The following is a 25,073-nucleotide window of genomic DNA, read 5'->3' as shown; positions in this document are numbered from 1 at the left end:
CCTAGACACATCCTCATAGAACCCCAATAAATTCGTCAGACAGGACTTCCCCTTAACGAAACCGTGCTGCATCTGCTCTACCAAACAATTCTCCTCAAGATGCCTCGTTACTTTCTCCTTGATCACGGATTCTAACATTTTTCCTACAACAGACGTTAAACTAACCGGCCTATAATTCCCTGCCTTTTGCCTGCCACCCTTCTTAAACAACGGCGTAACATTAGCCGTTTTCCAATCTTCCGGCACTTCCCTGGAATCCAGCGACGTTTGGAAAATAATCACCAAGGCATCCACTATCACCTCCGTCATTTCCTTCAGAACCCTTGGATGCATTTCATCCGGTCCTGGGGACTTGTCCACAATCAGTCCCTCCGGTCTGTCGAGCACCGCCTCTCTAGTAACAATAATGTCATTCAGGCCCTCCACTCCTACCATCTTTCCATCGCTACCACCCAGCAAATTATTCATGTCCTCCTCCGTGAAGACCGAAACAAAAAAGTTATTCAGGGCCTCAGCCATTTCCCCACCCCCTACCACTAAGTCCCCCCTCTCATCCTCTAAGGGTCCAACGTTCACCCTAGCCAGCCTCTTCCTTTTTATGTATTTATAAAAACTCTTGCTATCCTTTTTTATATTAAGCACTAACCCAGCTACATAGTTTATCCTACCCTTCTTCATCAATTTCTTTGTCGTTCTTTGTTGACATTTAAACCTCTCCCAAACCTCTTCTCGCCCACTACTCTTAGCTACTCTAAACGCATCCGCTTTTAATTTAACACTTTCCTTCACCTCCTTCGTTATCCACGGCTGATTACCTCTCCTCCTCTGATCCTTTTTAACCATCGGAATAAATTTCTGCTGAGCACCAAGAAAGATCTCCTTAAAGATCCTCCACTGTTCCTCAGCAGACCTACCTTCCAACACACTCCCCCAATCAACATTCGCCAATTCCTCTCTCATCCTACCATACTCCCCTCTGTTCAAACAAAGGACACATGTCCGGGAACCCACTTTCTCCTCCTCCATCTGCATCAGAAACTCCACCATACAATGATCACTCTTCCCAAGAGGATCCTTCACCACAAGGTCCCTAATTCTACCCGCCTCATTACATAACACCAGATCCAAGATAGCTCGCTCCCTCGTCAGCTCCAACACACACTGTTTGAGGAAACCATCCCAGCAGCATTCCAAGAACTCCTCCTCGAGCCCACCGCATCGAACATGGGTCGACCAATCAATATGTAGATTAAAATCCCCCATAATTACCACTGTTCCATTCCTGCACGCCGCATTTATTTGCGTGTTAACAGCCCGCCCCACCTCCAGATCATTATTCGGGGGCCTATAAACGACACCCACCAGCGTCTTCCTCCCTTTGCTGTTCCTAATCTCCACCCACAACGATTCCACGATCTGCTCTTTGGTTCCTATATCATCCCTTACTACCACCCTGATGCTATCCTTAATCAGCAGAGCTATGCCCCCCCCTTTTTCCTCCTTCCTATCCTTCCTAAACACTTGATACCCCTGGACATTCAGCTCCCAGTCCCTGTCACCTTGCAGCCACGTCTCTGTAATGACCACCAGATCATATCCATTTGTGCTGATCTGCGCCACCAGCCCATCCACTTTATTCCGAATGCTTCGTGCATTCAGATAAAGTGCCTTCATCCCAGCCTTCACCTGTACCCTATTTGCCAGAACGCCACCAACCATACTCACGCCCCCTACTCCTTTTATTATTGAGACATCCTTGGCCTCCCCCCTTACCTGCACCCTCTCCTTTACTTTAGACCCCGTAACGTCACCTACCTTCGCACCTTCCCCCCCGCAATTAGTTTAAAGCCCTAACTACAGTCCTATTCACACGATTAGCCACGATTTTGTCAATCTTTTTCTCCTTACATATCTATTGATACTTCTTCCTTCAACAAGTTATACCTGTGTTTCTGTGCACATTATAATAAAGTCAGCTTCTGATTATTTAATTATTAAAGAACACCAAGATAGAATTTTCTCATCCTGCCCACCATGAGAATTGTAAGGGTGGGGGGGCAGACCATGCAAACATCCAGTGACCTTGGGTCAGATTTTCCGGTCCTGGGACGAGTGCAGCCCCAAGCCTTCTTTTCAAGCCATTTACATTGTTATGTTGTGATATATAATGATATATGTTGTGATACATTATGACACAGAATGTTGTGATACATTAGCAGCAATTAAAACGCATCTGGATGGGTACATGAATAGGGAAGGAATAGAGGAATATGGTCTGGGTAAGGGCAGAAGTTTTTTTTTAATTAGGGCATCATTATCGGCAAGGGATTGGAGGGCCAAAGGGCCTGTTCCTATGCTGTATTTGTTCTTTGGTATTTGTTCTTTGATATCTCTTAGATGCAGAGCAATTTGCAAATCATCAATTGCAGAAAGTCAGTGGGCCCTATTTTACCATTTTGATTCCAAGTGCTGGGTGGACTTGAACCTGGGAGTGTTTCACTTCCTACTGTTCTCGTGGCCCTCATATGCACTCTGTCTAAAAAAGTATCAGCAATTCCGAATTGTGCTGCAGAAGCCTATGAGCGGAGCTTAATGAGTTTGAAACCCTGCAGCTCCAATCGGCGCCTCCAACTGCGCGTGCACAAAAAGATAGAATGCAGCTCCCCTCCCATGTTACTCCCGGGCCAGTTAATGCCTTCACCTGGCCCCCATAGACATTGCCCCACCCCCGAACATTAATGACCCCCTTATCCTCCTAATCCCCGCTACCCAGACCGATTGCGGGCCCCTCCCATCTTCCCTCCCATTGATCCCAGGCAGAGTGGCAGAGGACCCCCCCTTCCCCCCACAGCGATCTCAAGCAGAGAGCCATCAGATGCTCAGCACCTACCTCCTCCCTAATTGGAGCAACCGAATTGGACTTTCATGGAGCATGTCTGTTTACACCAATAATGAATGGGCAAACGCAGTGATAAAAGGGGAAGTGCCAGTAAAGTTGGGGGTGCAGCCCATTAAGTCAATTTAAATGCATGCAAATACATTTAAAGGGCCATCATGCCCATTTCAGGTGCAGTCCCAATCTTGACCATTTTTGGGCATTAGCAAAGGGGAAACTGGCGTGGGTTGCGATAATCGCCTCACACCCAACTTTACCAAGTGTTCGTGCCTGAAAAAGGGCGCAACGCAATGGTAAAATCGGGCCCAGTGTGTTTGAAGATCTCATACCATCACAAAGAGAAGTGTTTGTCACATTGGTGCGAAACCCAGGCTGGCAACTGCATTTGAAGCTTCCAATTGTATTGGTGCAGATTTGTTGACAGGTTGAAGCATTGGTTGCACATTCATCGATATCTGCAGAAAATTATTCATCACTTAGTTTGATTGACACTAGACTGTAATTTAACAAACTACATCACATTTCTACATTACGAGTTAACAACACTTCCTTTCGGGACCTATTGTATCAACAACCTCTGAAATTCAATAACAATATCATCAGTGATGTTTTTAAATGCAAAAGATGCCTTTATGAGGCATCACTAAATACAATAGCAGCAAATCATTAATTATTAAGGAGCATCAAGTCTTTGCTTAAATCCATTTTGAATTGCAATGTAGTGACAGCTGTTACATCAGTTGCAACTCACAAATCATCAATTGCAGAGAATTTGGGTGTTTGAATTTTACCTACCATCACAAAGAGAAGTGTTTCTCACATTGTTGCTAAATCCAGAATGGCAACTGCAACTGAAGCTTCCAACTGTATTCTTGCAGACTTGTTGACAAGTTGATGTGTTGGTTGCACATTCATCAATATCTGCAAATAAAAGTCCAATCAGATCCTTTTTGTTACAATATAAAATTGATGTAAATGTATTGATACAATTAGTTATGAATTTTCCATCCTGCCCTCATCCAATTACAACTTTCCTGTGCTGACATATGTTAGCGAAAGATTCGTTGAATAATGGTGAGTTCAAGAAGAACCTCAGAGCAGATAGTCTGAATCTTACTTGCAATTTCCAATCATATATTGATTTATCTAATACATACCATATTCTGCAAACAAGTTATATGCCGCAGTACGCATTGTAATGAAGTCAGCTAATGATCATTTAATTATTAAGGAGCCATTTAGATTGCACTGTTGTGATATATGTCAGATAGATAGAGAACAATTTTCAAATCAATTACAGGGGATTGGTGTTTTTGAGGAATTCCTACCATCACAAAGCGAAGTGTTTCTCATGTTGATTCTGAAGCCAGGTTGACAACTGCATCTGAAGCTTCCAATTGTATTCTTGCAGACGTGTTGACAGGTTGATGTGTTAGTTGCACATTCATTGACATCTGCAAAAAATCCAATCATTCTTTGCTCAGTTTGATTGATATTAGATTTTCAGCCAATGTCACATGTTGATTTAAAAGTGACAAACATTTTAACAATTTTCTGGTCATCATTTCTTTACCCCAATACATATCTAATTCTCCTGTTATAATTACCCAATTGGGCCATGGCATAGATTAGTATTTTGATTCACTGATTGTCTAGTAGCTCAGCATCCCTACCTTGTTTGCTGCAACCCATCTAGATTTACAGAGCATTCAGAGCACAGAGATACAATATAATTCCAATGTTATCAGCTGCAGAGAATCTATGCAGTTAAAAGTTTGCTACCATCAAAAAATGGAGCGTTGATCATGTTGATTGTGAAGCCTGGATGGCAACTGTGTAAATTCTCCCATTTGTATTAATGCAGATTTTTTGACAAGTTGATATGTTGGTTGCACATTCATCAGAATAGGTCACTTCAGCAGGGTCTCTGGGTCCTTCGAGAACTCAGGGTGGCTGGGTTTTGGAAGTAGAATTTTTACTTAGTGTAGTACCTGGCTTGCCAGTTATATGAATCTGCCATGAGTCAGGTGGAGTGTGATTCCCAAATTGCAGAGAAACTGTATGTTTAAAGGCTTCTTACCATCACAAAGAAAAGTATTTGTTGCGTTGATGTGAAAACCTTGACGACAACTGCATGTGAAGCTTCCAATTATATTGGTGCAGATTTGTTGACAGTTTGATACATTGGTTGCACATTCATCAATATCTGTGAATAGGAATCCAATTATTCTGAGTTCCGTTTGGCATTCGACCATATATTGTCGTCATACATAGCATGCTTTCAAACACTATTACCACATAGTAAAATGTTCTTTTTAAATCCAACAGCAAAAGCATGAATGTTCTTTGTTGTGAAAGCATAAATTTGAGATGATATTAGCTTAGTAAATGTATTGATACTATTAGCGATGGCTTTCCCATACTGCCCTCATCAAACAGCAACATTCCTGTCTTGATTTGTGTAATAAAGGGAACACTGAGATCTGATGAGTCAAAGAACAATCCTTAGGATGTGTGAAACGTTCAATTTCAAGTAACATTTTTATCTTTCCAATAGATACATATTCCTCCAACAGGTTATACCTGTACATCTATGCACATTATAATAAAGTCAGCTCCTGATTATTTAATTATTAAGGAATACTAAGGCTACGGTTTTACCAGCTCACCCCATCTATTGATGATCAGAGCATGCCAGCAAAATTGCACAAGAGCCGAGAAATCAGGATTGCGCCCAATTTCTCAGCTCTCGCAATCTTACCAGTGCTGGATTTCTAGCGCGGTCAGCCTCTCACACATTTCTGGTGATAAGCTGAATATATAATTTCAATTTATTTAATTCCTGATTTCCATGTATTTAACGAGCCCGGTACTCAATCATGCGAGCTTACTTGCCTTTATGGCCTCACCGGGAGAGGAAGAATCGGAGGCCATTGAGACCGCCCCCATGGAGGTTGAGGGCAGGGTGGGGTGCCCCTTGGGCAGTACCAGCCTGGCACCTTGGCACTGTTCAATGGGAACCTTGGTCCTGCCCACCAGGGGCGAGGCCTTAAAGAGGCAGGGTCTATCACGTGGGACCTGAAGAGGTGAGCCCAATGGGGTTGCCTGAAGAGGTGTGACAAAAGGAATGGGTGCAGACCAGGGAGACCTGATCTGGGAAGGAGGAGGCAGCTGTTGCACACTCTACAGCTGCAATAAGTATGGGAAGGATAGTCTGCTGTTGGTTTGCTTTGCCAGAGATTGTAGATGGGTGGAGGGTGGATGCCGCTCTGCATACAATTGGTGGAGGGAGGAGGGCTGCTGCGCACTCTGCCTGCAATCCATCTGGTTGGGGGGGGCGCGGGGGGGTGGGGGCAGCGGGGACTAACTTTTCACAGGGCCCTGTGATTGTAGGGAGGGCTGTATTGAAGCTGGCTGCAACAGCAGACGCCTGACAGCTCTCTCTCTCTCTGGCAGGCCTCTGCTATTGCAACTGCACATGTGCCGCCACAGAGGTTTGCACATGTGCACTAGTTCCCTCTGCTGCCTGATCAGGCATGCTGGTGAATTAAGCCGCACCCACTTCCTCTAGTAGTTAGAAACAGTCTAGTCTATTTTTTCAAGCACTAAGTCCATAAGATTGGAAGTAAAAGTGTGCCCAAAAACGGACCTGCAACTCTCCCATTTTCATGCTGGCTGCGCAATTAGAATTTTTTCATAAAATTCCACCCCAAATCTTTTCTTCAAGCTATTTAAATTGCAGTGTTGTGATATCTGTTAGAAGCAGGACAATTTGCAAATCATCAATTGCAGAAAATCAGTGTATTTGAAGATTTCCTACCATCACAAAGAGAAGTCTTTGTCACATTGATGTGAAACCCAGGTTGGCAACTGCAATTGAAGCTTCCAATTGTATTGGTGCAGATTTGTTGACAAGTTGAGATGTTGGTTGCACATTCATTGATATCTGTGTTAAAAAAGTCCAGTTATTCATCACTAAATTTGATTGACATTAGACCATACTTTAACAATCTCCATCACATATCTACATTATACAATGACAATACTTCCTTTCAAGCTGTATAGTATTAAAAACCTCTGAAATTTGATAGCAATATCATCAGTTTTGTCTTTCAAAAGATACCTTGATAAGGCATTACTAAATATAATGGCACCAAATCATTAATTATTAAGGAGCATCAAGTGTTTGCTTAATCCATTTTGAATTGCAATGTAGTAACAGCTGTATTAGCACAGGTTTGTTCACAAGTTGACATGTTGGTTGCACATCCATCAAAATCTGTGAATTTAAGTCCCATCACTCCGACTTCCATTTAATTGACATTCAAATATACATTGCCATCTTATGTTGCTTCTTCCAAGACATTACAATGCGCTATATAATAAATAATAGGTTCTCTTTAAATTCAGTCAGAAGTCTCATGACACTAGGTTAAAGTCCAATAGGATTTTTTGGTAGCACAAACTTTCGAAGCGCTGCTCCATCAGGCGAGTGGGAGTTGGATTCACAAACAGGGCATATAAAGGCACAAACTCAATTACAAGATAATGGTTGGAGTGTGACTCTTAATAGGTAATCATGTCTTTGCAGACGCAGGCAATGCAAGTGGAGAGAAGGTTAAGGACAGGTTAACCCACTCTCTGTACTTAACCCTCACTCCACTTGTGCTACCAAATAAACCCGTTGGACTTTAACCTGGTGTCGTGAGACTTCTTACAGTGCACACCCCAGTCCAATGTTGGCATCTCCACATCATCTCTTTAAATTCAACACCAATATCATGTGTGTTTTGTTGCTTTAAAATATAAAATAGACACGATATCAGTTTCCTAAATGTATTGATACTACTGACTATGACTTTTCCATACTGCTTTCATCTAACAACAATGATTCTGTCCTGATTCATGTTTACATAAAGAAGGAACATTGATTTACAGTGAATCACAGAACAAGCCTTAGAACGGAAATTGTGAAGCATACTTGAAATTTCAAGTAGCTTATTGATTTATCCAATATATACCATATCCTGTAAATACATTATAACAATGCATCTATGTGCATTATTATGACCTATGTGAAGGAGCATCAAATCTTCACTTGAAGCATTTTGATTTGCACCATAATAATGGCTGTTAGATGGAGTGGAATTCACAAATCCTCAATTACAGAAAATTTGTTTGTTTGAAGACTATCTATCATCACAAAGCGAGGTGTTTGTCATGTTGATGCTGAAGCCAGGTTGGCAACTGCATGCAAAACCTCCAACTGTATTAATGCATACTTGTTGACAGGTTGATATGTTGGTTGAACATTCATCGATATCTGCAAAGCTTATGTCCAATTGTCCCTTATCCATTTTGATTTACATTAGACCATATTTTTTCAAGCCTTATTACACATCCTTCTGGAATGCATGATATTAAATTCTTCTGTAATTCAATAGCAATATATTTGGTTTTGATTATTTCTTAAATATGACATTTATCTGTTTAATGCCTAAGTAACTGTGTTTGTGTTTTGGGCCTGAGGTTTTCTTCTCCCCTCTCTGACCTACAAATTTACAGCTCCCATTTAGGCTAAAGGGTTTTGCAATGTAAGCGGTCTGATTGGCACCTCTGGTTTCCATAATTATAGGACCATACCATGAAGCTGATTCTGGGGGCGATTCTCCCATCTCGACGCGCTAATGTTTTTAGTGTGTCGGGCCGGGAAGACCATTTGTGGGATTCGTGCCTGCGTTCCTGATGCACGCACATCTCCGAGCTCCAGATATCCGGCGTGGTTAAGACCACGCTGGAAACCAGTGGGAGCAGCAGGTAAATCATTTTAACATTATTTAAATGTCATTATCGGGCCTGGGACTGAATTCTCCCACCCTACCAGTACAATTTCATTCTGGCATGGTTTAGAGTAATTCCCAACTTTCGGGTAACTAGTCGGAGACCTCGCTGGAATGAAGGGTGGTAACTGGGGACCCAGAAAGGATGGGGCATTGGAGGGGTGGTGTCCCCTGGGCTTGGGCACCCTGGCACTGCCCAAGGGGCCAAGGGAGCAGGGCCCTGAGTGTGAGGCCTAGGGACGGGGCTTGGGGGTGATTGGCAGGAATGGGAGGGTCCTGCTGCCACTTTGCATTGGGATCAATCGGGACTGGAGGGAGGCCAGTGATTGGGGCGGGCATGCAGGGATGGTATGCCAGGAGGTCTGTCTCCCATGGGGGATCTGCCTCCTGTGGGGGGGGGGGAGGCGGGAGAGGGGGAGGGTGGGGTATCTGCTGGGGTGGAGGATCGAGGGGAATTGTCAATGCTGGAGGGGCTGGCTGGAGTTCGGGATGCTCTGGGTCGAGGAGGCGGGTTGGGGCTAGGCTGGGAATGCTCATGGGATCCATGATCGGGGCATGATTGGAGGGGTAGCATTGTGAGGGTCCCGGGCTGGCCAGTGATCGAGCTGGCCAGCAAACTGCAGGCTGACTGTTCAGGGCCATTGTGCATGCACAGAGTTCTGGAATTGTCAAACTCTGGTGTAAGTGGGCCCCGCCCCCTGAGCTTTTAATGATATTCATGATTGTGACTTCTGCAGTGCACAGAGTGTGGGCAATTTGAGTGTGAACTGCCACTGAAAAACAATCATGATTTACACCAGTTTTCCTGTAAATTCAGCATTTTGAACTTTTTTGGGAGAATCACCCCCATAAGATCAGTTCAACAAAGACTCCTCACAAAAACTGACATTGAAAAAGACTTGTCCTGAGACATGAAACATGGTCTACACAAGTGAAAAAGAAAGAGATTTTGCACCCTGAAAATGGACCTGAGAAGACATTGCAAGCCCAGGAATACAGGTTCAAATCTGCAAAAACCCGTGCTGAAAAGTGAATAGTACAAATCTGCAAAATATAAGCTGCTGAAAAAAAAATAAAATCACACATAAGCTGCAAGTGAAATTACTGACTGCAAAGAAAATAGACCGCAGAGAAAAAGTACACTGCATAAATGAAACTACTAGCTGTAGAGAAAAAGGGTAATGGAAGTGCAGGCAGAGGCTGCAAGTAAATTACTGAGTAAGTATGGACGCAGCAAATCTTCCAATCTCGTCTCCAGTCCAATTTAAAAATGTTGCATTGCAAAACTTGCTGTTTTTCTACTTAAAGTGGCAAATGAAATTGCATCAGACTTATTTAACAATCCTGAATCATTAAGAACAGTGAGAAAGGGAGAGGTAAAAGGGCAAGTGTTGCACGTTTTGCAATTACAAGGGAAGATGCCGGAGAAGGGGATGAGGAGTTAGAGATGATGGAGGATTGAACCAGGTTGTCACATAGGGAGAGGAAGTCACATGTGGAATTGATGGGGGAGGAGGGGGAGGGTGAGAGGAACTTGTGTTTAGTTGTGGCATCATGCTGGAAATGATAGAAGATCCTTTGAATGTGGAGGCTGGTAGGACGAAAAGTGAAGACAAGGAGGATCCTATGTGGTCCTGGAAGGAAGGGAAGTGGGTAAGGAAGGAGTTGCAAGAAATCGGTCAAAGCCAGTTGAGCATCCTGTCATCCCAGTGTGTGTGTGGCGGGGGGTGCTCCTTGATTATGAAAAAAAAGACATGTCAGAAACATTGTTTTCAAAGGTGGCATCTTTAGAATAGATGTGATGAAGACAGAGAAACTGGGAGAATGGAGTCCCTACAGGAAGTAGGGTCTGAGAAGCTGTAATTAAAGAGTAATTAAGCTGTAAGAGTTGGTGGATTTGTATTGAACATTGGTGGTCAGTCTGTCACTGGAAATTTAGACAAAGAGGAAGTGAAGGGAAGTTTCAGAATTAGACCATGTGAAGATGAGAGAGGAGTGGAAATTGGAAACAAAATTAATTAATTGTTCCAGGTCCAGGCGAGAGCATGAAGTGGCACAGATACAGTCATCAATATAATGATAAAAAGTTGTGGGAATAGGCCTGAATAGAACTGGAACAAGGAATGTTCCACACAACCTACAAAAAGACAGGTATAACTGGGGTCTGTGCAGGTGTCCATAGCAGGAAGTGAGACAAGTTAAAAGAGGAATTGTTAAGTGATAGAGCAAGTTCAGCAAAGCAGAGGCGATTGGTGGTGGACTGGCATTTTCAGGTCTCTGTTCAAGGAAGAAGCAGGAAGCAAGCTGAATGTGATTACTGTCACTAGAGAGGTAGTGCTTGATCGACTAGCGGGACTGATGGTGGACAAATCCCCAGGACCGGATGGAATGCATCTCTAGGGTTCTGAAGGAAATGGCAGAGATGATAGTAGATGCCTTAGTGATTATTTACCAAACTTCGCTGGATTCCGGGGAAGTGCCGGAAGATTGGAAAACGGCTAATGTTACGCTGCTGTTTAAAAAAGGTAGCAGGCAAAAGGCAGGGAATTATAGGCCGGTTAGTTTAATGTCTGTTGTTGGAAAAATGCTTGAATCCATCATCAAAGAAGAAATAGCAAGGCACCTTGAGAAGAATTGTTTGATAGAGCAGACGCAGCACGGATTCGTTAAGGGGAAGTTGTGTCTGACAAATTTATTGGAATTCTATGAGGATGTGTCTAGTGCGGTAGACAGAGGGGAACCGGTGGATGTGGTGTTTCTCGATTTTCAAAAGGTGTTTGATAAGGTGCCGCACAAAAGGTAGCTTCAGAAGGTTAGGGGGCATGGAGTTGGGGGTAAGGTGTTAGCGTGGATAGAAGATTGGTTGTCTAATAGGAGGCAGAGAGTTGGTATCAACGGGTGCCATTCTGATTGGCGGTTGGTGACTAGTGGAGTACCGCAGGGATCGGTGCTGGGGCCTCAAGTATTTACCATTTATATAGATGATCTGGAGGAGGGGGCTGAGTGTAGGTGTCGAAATTTGCTGATGACACAAAGATAAGTGGAAAAGCAAATTGTGCAGAGGGTGTGGAAAGTCTGCAGAGGGATCTAGATAGGCTGAGCAAGTGGGCGAGCACCTGGCAGATGGAGTACAATGTTAGCAAGTGTGAGGGTATCCACTTTGGCAGGAATAATAGTAGGAGGGATTACTATTTAAAGGGCGAAAAGCTGCAGCATGCTATAGTGCAGAGGGACCTGGGGGTCCTTGTGCATGAGTCGCAAAAACCCAGTCTGCAGGTGCAGCAGGTGATCAAGAAGGCAAATGGGATGCTGGCCTTTATAGCGAGGGGGATAGAATATAAAAGCAGGGAGGTCCTTCTGCAACTGTACAAGGCACTGGTGAGGCCGCAGCTGGAGTACTGTGTGCAGTTTTGGTTGCTGCACTTGCGCAAGGATATTTTGGCCTTGGAGGGAGTGCAGAGGAGGTTCACTAGGCTGATACTGGAGATGAGGGGGTTGGACTATGAAGAGAGGTTGAATAGACTGGGTCTGTACTCGTTGGAGTTTAGAAGGATGAGGGGGGATCTTATAGAGACGTATAAGATAATGAAGGGGATGGATAGGGTAGAGGTAGAGAGATTCTTCCCGCTCAGAAAGGACAGCAGGACTAGAAGGCACAGCCTCAAGCAAAGGGGGGAGCAGTTTAGAATGGAGTTGAGGAGGAACTTCTTCACTCAAAGGGTGGTGAATCTCTGGAATTCTCTGTCCGTTGAAGTGGTGGAAGCTCCCTTGCTAAATATATTTAAGACACGAGTAGATAGGTTTTTGATAGGCAAGGGAATTAAGGGTTATGAGGAGAAAGCGGGAAAGTGGAACTGAGCCACTTCAGATCAGCCATGATCTTATTGAATGGCGGGGCAGGCTCGAAGGGCTAAATGGCCTACTCCTGCTCCTATTTCTTATGTTCTTATGAGCCTTCATACTCTCCTGGTCAACGCTGGAGCTGTAGAGGAATTGGACATCCACAGTGAAGAGGAGCCGGGTATGGCCAAGAACTGAAAATCTTTGATATGACACTGGGCATCTGAGGATTCTCAACTGTAAGTGGGAAGAGACTGGACAAGAGGAGAGAGGACAGAATCAAGACAGGACAAATTGAGTTATGTGGACAGGAACAGGCTGATATAGTGGGTCTACCAGGATAGTCATGTTTGTGGATTTTGGGAAGGAGGGAGAAGTGGGATGTGTGGAGTTGGGGGCCTATGTGATTGAAAGCTGAGAAGGGAAGATCATCAGAAGTGATGAGGTCAGTAACAGTCCTGTAAACAATGTTTGGTGGTGGAGTCATTGTCCTGGGAGAGGTAAGGGAATTGGTGCTCAGTCTCTCTGAGATAGAAATCAGTATGCCAGACAGTAATGTATACAAGGCAGTCCTTGAGTGGAGAAACACATTGACTGAAGGCATGGAAAGTAGACCTGTCCAGCGACTACTGTCATACCACTCACAAACTATATTTCTAATAGCAAAAAAGCTATTGAAACCAGAAGTAGTAAAGGCACGAGTGAAAATATCAAGGTGAAATAACAGAAAGCAAAATCTCAGTTTGACAAGACTGCCAAATCATTAACAGAGCTGAACAGCAGAGAGCCAGTCAGGGCACAATCCTTCAATGCTCTCAACAGGAATCAGCCCATGTGGAAATTTGGGACAGGTGCAGAGAAATGATCACCTCGATCATGGGCAGTGGAAGTGGACAACCAAATAAACCAGCACAACCATAGGCAGATCCAAACAACTAGTGGAGCTGTCTGTTTATAGTAATTGGATGGCTGGGGGGAAGGGATCTCATCAGCTGTGATGAGTACAGAACTACCATCAATCCCAGAGATCCAAGAGTCTCCAACAATGGCAATAGTCACCAAGGCAACTAGGGAATGACAGTCTGCAAGCAAGGAACATCGCCTAGAGAAACAGCCAATGTCAACTTGCGTGTTTCCATTAAGTGACCTACAAATTTTAGAGTGTATGCAATGTGTGCACAGTAACTGACTTAGTAAAACAGTGTTCATGCATGAAAACTGGGGGTATAGTGGGAAACTTGATTAACTCATGGTCACATAGGACTGTGCGTGCAAATATGTCTTTTGTTTGCTAGGAAAATGGGAATGTCTAAATCTTGTTTGAGACAAAGAAGAGGGTGAGTTTTGAAATGTAGCCAAACTGATTGACACCTCTAGCTTTGCTATTCTGACATCACTCAGCTACAATTTTTCTTCCTTATGTGCGCTAAATGGCAGCTGCATTGATTAATGGGATGTCAAGAAATGCACAGGAAAAACCTTTGAGCAGAAAATGTGAAAACTATTTTGAAGTAAAGAGTAACTAATTGATTTGTTAGAAATGATACTGTATTCTTCCATCAAAATATCCATATAGCACTGTGTTACAGAATATTGTAGTGAGCCCCACATTGTTTAATTATTCAGTAACACAAAATACTTTGCTTGAATCTTTTGCAGGACATTGAGAGTTATTAGAGTGTAATTGCAAATTGCAGTAAGGCTGCACATTTAAAGGCTTCTTACCATCACAAAGAGAAGTGTTTCTCGCGTTGATGCGAAAGCCTTGACGACAACTGCATGTGAAGCTTCCAATTGTATTACTGCAGGCTTGTTGGCAGCTTGACATGTTGGTTGCACATTCATCAATATCTATGAATAAATGTGTAATTATTCTGAGTACCATTTGATTGACATTCAACCATATATTGGCATTATACATTGCCTGTTTTCAAACACTATAATGCTCCATATAATGATAGGTTCTCTATAAATCCAACAGCAATATTATAACCATTCTTTTTTGTTAAAGTATAAAATCAAGTTGACATCAGCTTGCTAAATATATTGATACTCTTGGCTATAAGTATCCCATTCTGCCCATACTGTTCCTGAAACAGAAACAGAAAATGCTGAAAAATCTCAGTAGGTCTGACAGCATCTGTGGAGAGAGAATAGAGCCAACATTACTGATTGTCCTGAAACAGGAAGCAGGGAGCATGTATCAAGTCAATGAAAATAGTGACAATCTGCATCAGACAAACAGGAAGTGAAGAGAGAGAGAGAGGGAACTTTTGATTGTAGCAGTGAAAAACTTTGTCAATAAATGCCTAATATTGGAACATTGTTCAAACAATTTCAAATTCTATCAATGGACTGATAGAATAAAACACTCCGTATTAATTTGTTTATAATAACATTGATAGATATGGAAATAAAACAAGCCTTAGAAAGAGTAAAACTTTCAATTTCAAGTAACATGTTTTTCTTCTGACAGATACTTATTCCTCAAACAAGTTATGCACATACAGCAGTGTGCATTATAATGAAGTTAGCTTCTGATCATTTAATTGGTCAAGAATACCAATTCTTTGCTTCAAGCCATTTAGGTTGCAATGTTATGATATCCGTTAGATGCAGAGCAATTTGCAAATCATTACTTGCAGAAAATCAGCGTGCTTGAAGATTTCCTACCATCACAAAGAGAAGTGTTTGTCACATTGGTGCTAAACCCAGGCTGGCAACTGCAACTGAAGCTTCCAATTGTATTCGTGCAGATTTGTTGACAGGTTGAAGTGTTGGTTGCACATTCATTGACATCTGCAGAATAAAGTCCATCCAAGAATGTATAAGTGCCATTTCAGAACTCAGGCTATCTGCCAGCTGCCATTTTCTTATGTCAGTCCCAGGTAAGGTTCACAAACTCCAGTCTATCAGCTGAGGCCAGCGAAATAACCAGCAATGTCCAGTTGGGATAGTGAAGGAACTATTAACTCAAGGGACATGGGCTATTTATCCATCTGTATTCTAAGAAAAGCACTCACATTTCATTAATCACATTTTACTGAGGCCAATTCATATTGCTCGGTGCGCACTGAAATTGAAATTCGGCATTTCTAATGAGCAATGTAACAAGAAAGCCCATTTCTGCAAGCTGTGATGAAAAGATCTGAGGTCTCAGACAGGTCACTATGATTAACATATTGACTCTCTTGGCATGAACATTCTGTTATTTCCCTGATTGGGATACAACATTCCATCCCCATTGATGACACACAGTAATCAACTCAGAAAAATGTCACATCCAGACGTGCAAAGCACTTGATCCAAAAGTTGATCCATTGATCAAAAATTCTGAATCATAATTGCAATTTCCCAGCAGTCTATGAATTTGCTAACATGTTAATGTGATGGTTACATTCCGCGATATCTACCAAAATAAATCCATTCGTAAGTGTAGGGAATTATGCAAGTGTAACTTTGTTATACATGTCAGGCCCAGGTAACAATCACAAGCTCCAGGTAATGAGCTGTGGCCAGTGGCAGTTGCAGTAAATTTAATATTGAAGTAACTTGTACCCCAAATGACTGGGACTGTTTATCCTCATCGATTTGATGAAAAGAACTTGTGCTTCATTAATCACTTTTTTTACATATTGCTCAATGCTAACTGCAATGGAAATTGGGTGTTTCAATTGATCAATGGCAGATAAAAGCACAATACTGTAAGTTGTGCTAAAATGAGTAGAGGTCTTAGACAGATCACCACAACTCACATATTAATTCTATTGGCCAAACTTTTCTGCTCATCCTTGGTCAGGTTACAATATTGCAACCCCTATTACTACAAAGCAAGCAACAGCCCTGATAAATGGCAACTTCAGAAGTGCAAAGCACATGTGGTTGATCCAATATTCTGAATCATACACATAATTTCTTCGCAGCCTATGAATTACCACAATGAAAATTGTAATCTGCAACCAACAAAAAATTGCTGCATAGAGAGAGAGAGATTATGTTGTTCACTTTTTGCTGTTGAATCGTAAAACATAAGAACATAAGAAATAGGAGCAGGAGTAGGCCAACTAGCCCTTCGAGCCTGCCCCGCCATTCAATAAGATCATGGCTGATCTGTCGTGGCTCAGCTCCACCTTCCCGCCCTCTCCCCATAACCCTTAATCCCTTCTCTCATCAAAAACCCATCAACCCGCGTCTTAAAAATATTTAGCGAGGCAGCCTCCACCACTTCAACGGGCAGAGAATTCCAGAGATTCACCACCCTTTGAGTGAAGAAGTTCCTCCTCAACTCCGTTCTAAACCGTAAAGTAACAGAATGTGCTTGTTTGTAGTTGCCTAGAATGTCATAGACTGGAGTCGTAGAGTCCCTACAGTGTAGAAGGAGGCCATTCAGCCCATAGCATCTGCACTCAATCGCACAATCGTACCCAGACCTTATTCCCGTAATGCCATATATTTATCCAGCAAATCCCTATGACACTGAGGGTCAATTCAGCATGGCCAATCAACCTAACCCGCACAGCTTTAGACTGTGGGAGGAAACCAGAGCACCTGGAGGAAACGCACGCAAACACGGGAAAAATGTGAAAACTCCACACAGACAGTTACCTGAGGCAGAATTGAACCCGGGCCCCTGGCTCCGTGAGGCAGCAGTGCTAACAACTGTGCCACCGTGCCACCCTTGTAGGGCATTGAAAGGGTTTAGACTTAGTATAATTTGCAAATCAGCTGTTTCTGAGAATCTGAATGTTTGAAAATTTCCTACCATCGCAAAGAGAACTGTTTGTCACATTGGTGCTAAATCCAGGCTGGCAACTGCAACTGAAGCTTCCAATTGTATTGGTGCAGATTTGTTGACAGTTTGATGTGTTAGTTGCACATTCATCGATATCTGGAGAACAAAATCCATCCTTGAATGTTTCAGTGTCATTTCAGACCTCGTGGGATTTTGCAACTATCATTTTCTTAATGTTGCCAGTCCCAGATAAGGTTCACAAGCTCCAGCCTATGAGCTGTGGCAAGTGAAATAACCAACAAATGCCAGTGGCAATGAAGGAACTATTAACACAAGGGACAAGGGCTGTTTATTCACCTGCATTCTAAGAACCAGCATTTCATTAATCACATTTGTTGAGGCCAATTCAAATTGTTCAGTGCACACTGAAATTGAAATTGGATATTTCTAATGAGTAACAGAACAGGAAAGCATGTTACTGCAAGTTGTAATGAAATTCTGATGTCTCAAACAGATCACTATGACTAATATATTGGGTGGGCTTTTAAGGCCTCGCTCATCCTGAAACCTTAAAATCCCACCCAAGGCCAACAGACCTTTTCATGGTCCACCCCACATTCACTTCAATTCCCGTGGAGGGAGGTAAAAATCCACCCTTTGAGATCGATTCTCCCAGTCCGCTGTGCTGCTCTAGAATTTGGTGCGGAGCTGATCTGAATATTAATCTTATTGTTTAATTGTGAAGCCAGATTTTGAGCCGGTGTATTGTTTGCTTCATTTATGCAAAGACTTCATTTTAAGATATTTCTGCCTAAGTAATTACATTTAAATGTAAAGCTTAGAAAAATTAACTAACTCAGCTTTAACTTGACTAAATTTTAAAAGTCAGAAGGCATGCTGGGTTAGCTAGGAAAATGGACTGCATGTTTGAAAAGTACAATGCCAGCAAAACAGGCTTTTTATAAGCCAAAAAAGCTTTTCATAAATGACATCTGCAAGATCAGACTCTCCAAGTTACAGACAGTATGAGCCAAATAATTTTTATAACAAACTAATGAATCACATATATTGTAGTTTCAATTCTATGTTTTCAGTTTAGTTCAGTCTGTTTGGAGTTCTGTTTTGATCAGTACAGGACTACCAGAAGAAAACATTCTCTAGCATTTTTTTCTTTCTGTTCGCTTCTGTAATGATTTAATTCTAAGTTCTTTTCAATAAAATAAATTTCAGTGCCATCATCGTCTATTCAAAGCAGTGAATGGACCCTACACGAGATAACAAGCTTGTTTATAGCCATCCAGAATATGATAGAAATAGAGAGGGTTTAGACTAAATGTAATTTGCAAATCAACAGTTTCTGAGAATCTGAATGTTCAAAGATTTTCTACCATCACAAAATGTATTGGTGCAAATTTATTGATAGGTTGAAGTGTTGGTTGCACATTAATCAATATATGTAGGAAAGTCAATTCCTGAGCCAGGGAGAGAATTGCCCACTCAAGGACAGGAGAGGGAATCTACGTGTGGAGATAGAGAAAATGGGCAAGGTATTAAATAAGTACTTTGCGTCAGTTTTCACCAAAGAAAGGACTTGGTGGATGATGAGTCTGGGGAAGGGTGTGTAGATAGTTTGGATCATGCTGAGATCAAAAATGAGGAGGTATTGGGGGCCTTGAAAAACATTACGATAGATAAGTCCCCAGGACCCGATGGGATATAGCCCAGAATACTGAGGGAGGAAAGGGAGGAAATTTTTGGGGGCTTGAGAGAAATCTTTGTCTTCTCACTGGCTAACAGACAGTCCCAGAGGACTGGAGGATAGCCAATGTTTTTCCTCTGTTTAAGAAGGGTAGCAAGGATAATCCAGGTAATTACAGGCCAGTAAGCCTCATGTCAGTGGTAATGAAATTATTGGCTGGATTCTTTGAGACAGGATTTAATCTGACTTGGAAATAACTGGACATATTAGCGAGAGGCAACATGGTTTTATGAAAGGGATGTTGTGTCTCACTAACTTGATCAAATTTTTCGAGGAAGTGACAAAGATGACTGATGAGGATAAGGCAGTGAATGTTGTCAAGGTCCAACATGGCAGCTTGGTACAGGTGAAGTCGCATGGGATCAGAGATGAGCTGGCAAGATGGATATAGAACTGGCTCAGTCATAGAAGATAGAGGGTAGCAGTATAAGACTGAATTTCTGAACGGAGGGCTGTGACTAGTGGCATTTCTCAGGGATCAATTCTGGGACCTTTGCCTTTTGTGATTAAGGCTAATATATCATTTCAGATGGGAAGTACATAATAAATTGCAGAACCGTTAAGAGTATTGATAGGAAGACAGACCTGGGTGTACAAATCACTGAAAGTGCAACGCAGATGGAGAAGATAGTCAAGGAAGCATATGGCATGCTTGCCTTCATCAGCCAGGGCATTGAGTTTAAAAATTGGCAAGACATGTTGCAGCTTTATAAAACCTTAGTTAGGCCACACTTGGAATATAGTGTTCAATTCTGGTTGCCACACTACCAAATGGATATGGAGGTTTTGGAGAGGATACAGAAAAGATTTACCAGGATGTTGCCTGGTATGGAAGGTATTAGCTATGTGGAGAGGTTGGAGAAAGTTGGTTTGTTCTTATTGGAACGACAATGGTTGAGGGGCAACTTGATAGAGGTTTGTAATATTATGAAGGGCATGGACAGAGTGGCTAGTCAGAAGCTTTTTCCCAGGGTGGAAGAGTCAATTATTAGGGGGCATAGGTTTAAGGTGCGAGATGTACAAGGAGATGTACAAAGCAAGTTGTTTACACAGAGAGTGGTGGGTGCCTGGAACTCACTGCAGTGAGACGTAATGGAAACAGATACAATAGTGACTTTTAAGGGGTGTCTTGACAAATACATTAAAAGGATTGGAATAGAGGGATATGGTCCCTGGAACGATATGGGGTTTTAGTTCAGACGGGCAGCATGGTCAGTGCAGGCTTGAGGGCCAAAGGTCCTGTTCTTGTGTTGTAATTTTCTTTGTTCTATCTTCTTTGTGAGTATCTGTGTCATTTCATACTTCACTGGATTTTGTAACAACCATTTTGTTATATGTTCCAGGCCAAGAGATAGATAACAAGTTCCAGCATATGAGCTGTGGCCAATGGCTGAACCACCAAATTCCAGTGATGATGTTGAAGGAACCTGTATCTCAAAGCACAACGGCTATTCATGCACCTCAACTGTATGAAAGGGACTTGTGTTTCCTCAAATGCTTATTATGTTGACCAGCTCACACTGTTCAATACTAACTGAAATTCAAAATGGGAGTTTCGAACAAGCAACGGAAGAAAAAAAAGCGGTACTGCAAGCTGTGCAGGAAAGAGCAGAGATCTCAAACAGATCAGTGTGACTAATATATTGACTCAGGAAAGCCATGCAGACACAGGGAAAATGTGCAAACTCCACACAGACAGTGACCCAAGCCAGGAATTGAACACTGGTCCCTGGCACTGTGAGGCGGCAGTGCTAACCACGTGGCCACCATGGCATCCCATCGTGCAGGAAAGAGCTGAGATTTCAAACAGATCACTATGACTAATATACTGATACTCTTTGCGTGGACATTCTGCTCCTTCCTTGATCACGATACTATATTACGATCATCACTGATGGCAAACAATAAGCAACATTGAAACATGGCAAGAAGTGCAAAGTACATGGCATTGATCCAAAATTCTGAAATCGTACTTGCAATGTTCAAGCCAAGTAAGTATTTTCCACAATGGAAACCATAATCTGCAATCAAAATGTAATTATTTCCTACAGGCAGATTATTTTCTTTAAATTCTTCTTGTTTAACTGTGAAGCAACAAGAGGTGTTTGTTTGTAGTGGTCTAGAACATGCAGGCCATTGAGAGGGTAGAGACTTAATGTAATTTTGGAGTCAACTGTTTCTGAGAATCTGGATGTTTTAAGATTTCCTACCATCACAAAGAGAAGTGTTTGTCACATTGATTCTAAACCCAGGTTGACAACTGCAATTGAAGCTTCCAATTGTATTGGTGCAGATTTGTTGACAGGTTGAAGTATTGGTTGCACATTCATCGATATCTGAAGGAAAAAATCAATTTGTAAGTGTATCTGTGTCATTTCCAACCTCAGGCAATGTTGCAACTATCATTTTGTTATTCGTTCCAGGCTGAGAAAAGGATTACAAGCTCCATCCTATGAGATGTGGCCAGTGGCTAAACCATCGAACGATGGTGAAGGAACAAGTTCCTCAAAGGGCCAGGGTCATTCACCCACCTCAGGTGTATGAAAAGGGCTCATGCTTCATTAATTGCATGTGTTTTGGCTAGCTGACATTCCTCAGTATTCACTGAAACTCAAACTGGGTGTTTCTAATGAGCAACTGGAGAAGAAAGAAGGAAACTGCAAGTGTGTGGGAAAAAGCAGAGACCTCAAACAGATCAATGTGATAAACCTACTGATTCTCTTGGCATGAACATTCTGCTCCTTCCCATATTACGACAACCATTTTTACCAAGCAATAAGCAACACTGAAAAATAGCAAAGAACTTTGTGAGGGTTTAGACTTAGTTAATTTCCGAATCAATTTTTTCTGAGAGTCTGAATGTATGAAAATTCCCTATACCATCACAATGAGAAGTGTTTGTCACATTGGTGCTAAACCCAGGCTGGCAACTGCAACTGAAGCTTCCAATTGTATTGGTGCAGATTTGTTGACAGGTTGAAGTTGGTTGCACATTCATTGATATCTGTATAAAACAGTCAATTTGTGAGTGTATCTGTGTCATTTCAAACCTCAGAGGTTCTTGCCACTGTCATTTTGTTATTCATCCCAGGCTGAGAGGAGGGTTACAAGCTCCAGTTTCTGAGCCATGGCCAATGGATGAACCATCAAATTCTAATGATGATACAAAGAACAAAGAAAAGTACAGCACAGCAAAAGGCCATTCAGCTCTCCAAGCCTGTACTGATCATGACGCCCAAACTAAACTAAAGAAAAAACTTCTGTTCTTATTTGGTCCATATCCCTCTATTCCCTCCCTACTCTTGTACCCATGATGATGAAGGAACAAGTACCTCAAGGGACTTGGGTCATTCATTCACCTCAATTATATGAAAGAGACTTGTGTTTCATTAACTGCATTTTTTTTGGCCAGCTCACATTGCTCAATATGCACTGAAATTCAAACTTGTTATTTCTAACTAGCAACAGAAAATGGAAGCACATTAGTGCAAGTGGTGCAGGAAAGAGCAGAGATCCCAAACAGATCATTGTGATTAACAGACTGACTCTCTGGGCATGGACATTCTGCTCCTTCCCTGACCAGGATACCATATTATGACCACCATTGATGCGAAACAATAATTAATATTGAAAATGGCATATCCCAAAGTGCAAACTACATGCCATTGATCCAAAGTTCTGAAAGTGTAATTGCAACGTCCTGGCCGAGTATGAATTTTCCACAATGGAAACCATAATCTGCAATCAAAATGTAATTGTTTCTCATAGGCGGATTATTTTCTCTAAATTCTTCTTGTTCAACTGTGAAACAGTAATGAGCTAGAATGTGCAGGACATTGAATGGGTGGAGACTAAGTGTAATTTGCAAATCAACTGTTGCTGTGAATCTGAATGTTTGAAGATTTCCTACCATCACAAAGAGAAGTGTTTGTCACATTGGTGCTAAATCCAGGCTGGCAACTGCAAATGAAGCTTCCAATTGTATTGGTGCAGATTTGTTGACAGGTTGAAGTGTTGGTTGCACATTCATCGATATCTGTAGAAAAAAGTCGATTTGTGAGTGTATCAGTATCAGTTCAGACCTCAGATGTTCTTGCTACTGCCATTTTATTATTCATTCCCGGATGAGAGAAGGATTACAAGCTCTAGCTTCTGAGCTGTGGCCAGTGGCTGAGCCATCAAATTCCAGTGAAGATGCAAAGAACAAAGAAAAGTACAGCACAGGATCAGGCCCTTCAGCTCTCCAACCCTATGCCGATCATGATGCCTCAACTAAAATAAATAAAAACCTTCTGTCCTTACTTGGTCCATATCCCTGTATCCCCTCCCTACTCATGTACCCCTGATGGCGAAGGAAAAAGTACTTTAAGGAACGAGGGCCATTCATCCACCTCAATTGTAAGAAAGGAACAAGTGCTTTACTAACTGCATTTTTTTGGCTAGCTCACATTGTTCAATATTCATTAAAATTCAAACTCAGAATTTCTAACAAGCAACAGGAGAGGGAAGCACGTTACTGCAAGCTGTACAGGAAAGAGCAGAGGTCTCAAACAGAGATCTCTAACATACTGACTGTCATGACGTAGACATTCTGCTCTTTCCCTGATCAGGATACCACATTAAGATCACCATGGATGCGAAACAACAAGCAACATTGAAAAATGGAAGTCAAAAAGTGTAAACTACGTGCCATTGATCCAAAATTCTGAAATTGTAATTGCAATGTTCTAGCCGAGTATGAATTTTCCTCAATGGAAACCATAATCTGCAATCAAAATGCAATTATTTCTTACAGGCAAATTATTTTCTTCAATCTTTTCTTGTTTAACTGTGAAGCAACAGAAAGTGCTGGTTCGTAGCGGTCTAGAACATGCAGGATTTTGAGCGGGTAGAAACTGAGTGTATTTGACGCATCAATGGGAATCTGAATGTTTGAAGATTTCCTACCATCACAAAGAGAAGAATTTGTCACATTGATGCTAAACCCAGGCTGGCAACTGCAATCGAAGCTTCCAATTGTATTGGTGCATATTTGTTGACAGGTTGAAGTGTTGGTTGCACATTCATCGATATCTGTAGGAAACAGTCAATTTGTGAGTGTATCTGTGTCATTTCAGACCTCAGAGGTTCTTGCCACTGCCACTTTGTTATTCATTCCAGGCTGAGAGAAGGGTTATAAGCTCCAGCATTTGAGTCATGGCCAATGGCTGAACCATCAAATGCTAGTACAAAAGCAAGTTATTGCAGATGCTGGAATCTGAAACCAAAAGAGAAAATGCTGGAAAACCACAGCAGATCTGGCAGCATCTGTAAGGAAAGAAAAGAGCTAACAGTTCAAGTCCAGATGCCCCTTTGTCAAAGCTAAAAGGCATAGAAAATGGGAGGTATTTATACTGCAACATGAGGGAATGAAAGATGCATCAAATCCACAGAAACCAGGAGTAAAGATTGCTAATGGCTGTCCACAGAGAGAATAAAGGGTGTGAATGGCCAATAGCAGAGAAGCTAAAATGAAAGGGTAAGCTGTGACAGATGAAGATGTTAGAAGGGGGGAGGGGGTGCGCAAATGGATGGGACAGAGGTAAAACTTAGAAAAGGGGAAGCAAAGTACGAGAAAAGGTAAGGGAAGGGGAATAAAGTAGGGGGAAAGAGTGGGGGAAGGAATAAAAATGAAAACAATAAAGAAATAAAGGGTAGAGAATAGTAAAAAAAAGACTGCAAACAAAGGGGTCGAGGTGGTGTAGAGCAAATCATCTGAAGTTGTTGAATTCAACACTGAGACCGGAAGGCTTAGCCAAAGATGAGAAGCTATTCCTCCAATTTGCATTGAGCTTCACTGGAACATTGCAGCAAGCCAACAACACACATGTGGGTGTGGGAGCAGGATTGTGTGTTAAAATGGCAAGCAACCTGAAAGTCGGGATCCTGATTGCACACAAAGGTGCTCGACAAAGCAATCACCCAGTCTACGCTTGTTCTCTCCGATATAGAGGAGACCGCATTGGG

At 42.1% G+C, this 25,073-nt stretch overlaps 1 protein-coding gene across 1 annotated transcript in view; it reads right to left on the bottom strand.

Moving 5' to 3' along the window:
• LOC145341048 (uncharacterized) overlaps positions 1-25,073 on the bottom strand; it is a 91,654-nt gene that overhangs the window by 33,091 nt on the left and 33,490 nt on the right. The window contains exons 8-18 of the mRNA XM_080185794.1: positions 24,015-24,140; positions 22,978-23,103; positions 21,278-21,403; positions 17,339-17,464; positions 15,250-15,375; positions 14,302-14,427; positions 6,717-6,842; positions 4,977-5,102; positions 4,225-4,350; positions 3,692-3,817; positions 3,226-3,351 (exon numbers count right to left, since the gene is read on the bottom strand). Of these exons, the coding sequence (XP_080041920.1) occupies positions 3,226-3,351; positions 3,692-3,817; positions 4,225-4,350; positions 4,977-5,102; positions 6,717-6,842; positions 14,302-14,404 (733 nt within the window). The 5' untranslated portion in view covers positions 14,405-14,427; positions 15,250-15,375; positions 17,339-17,464; ... (1 more) ...; positions 22,978-23,103; positions 24,015-24,140. The remainder of the gene's footprint in view (positions 1-3,225; positions 3,352-3,691; positions 3,818-4,224; positions 4,351-4,976; positions 5,103-6,716; positions 6,843-14,301; positions 14,428-15,249; positions 15,376-17,338; positions 17,465-21,277; positions 21,404-22,977; positions 23,104-24,014; positions 24,141-25,073) is intronic.

The sequence above is a fragment of the Carcharhinus amblyrhynchos genome, chromosome 3, assembly GCF_965287045.1.
Source record: "Carcharhinus amblyrhynchos chromosome 3, sCarAmb.v2.hapA, whole genome shotgun sequence".
NCBI lineage: Eukaryota > Metazoa > Chordata > Chondrichthyes > Carcharhiniformes > Carcharhinidae > Carcharhinus > Carcharhinus amblyrhynchos.
Note: the sequence above shows the minus strand (reverse complement) of the source record. Positions and strands in the feature narration are given on the sequence as shown.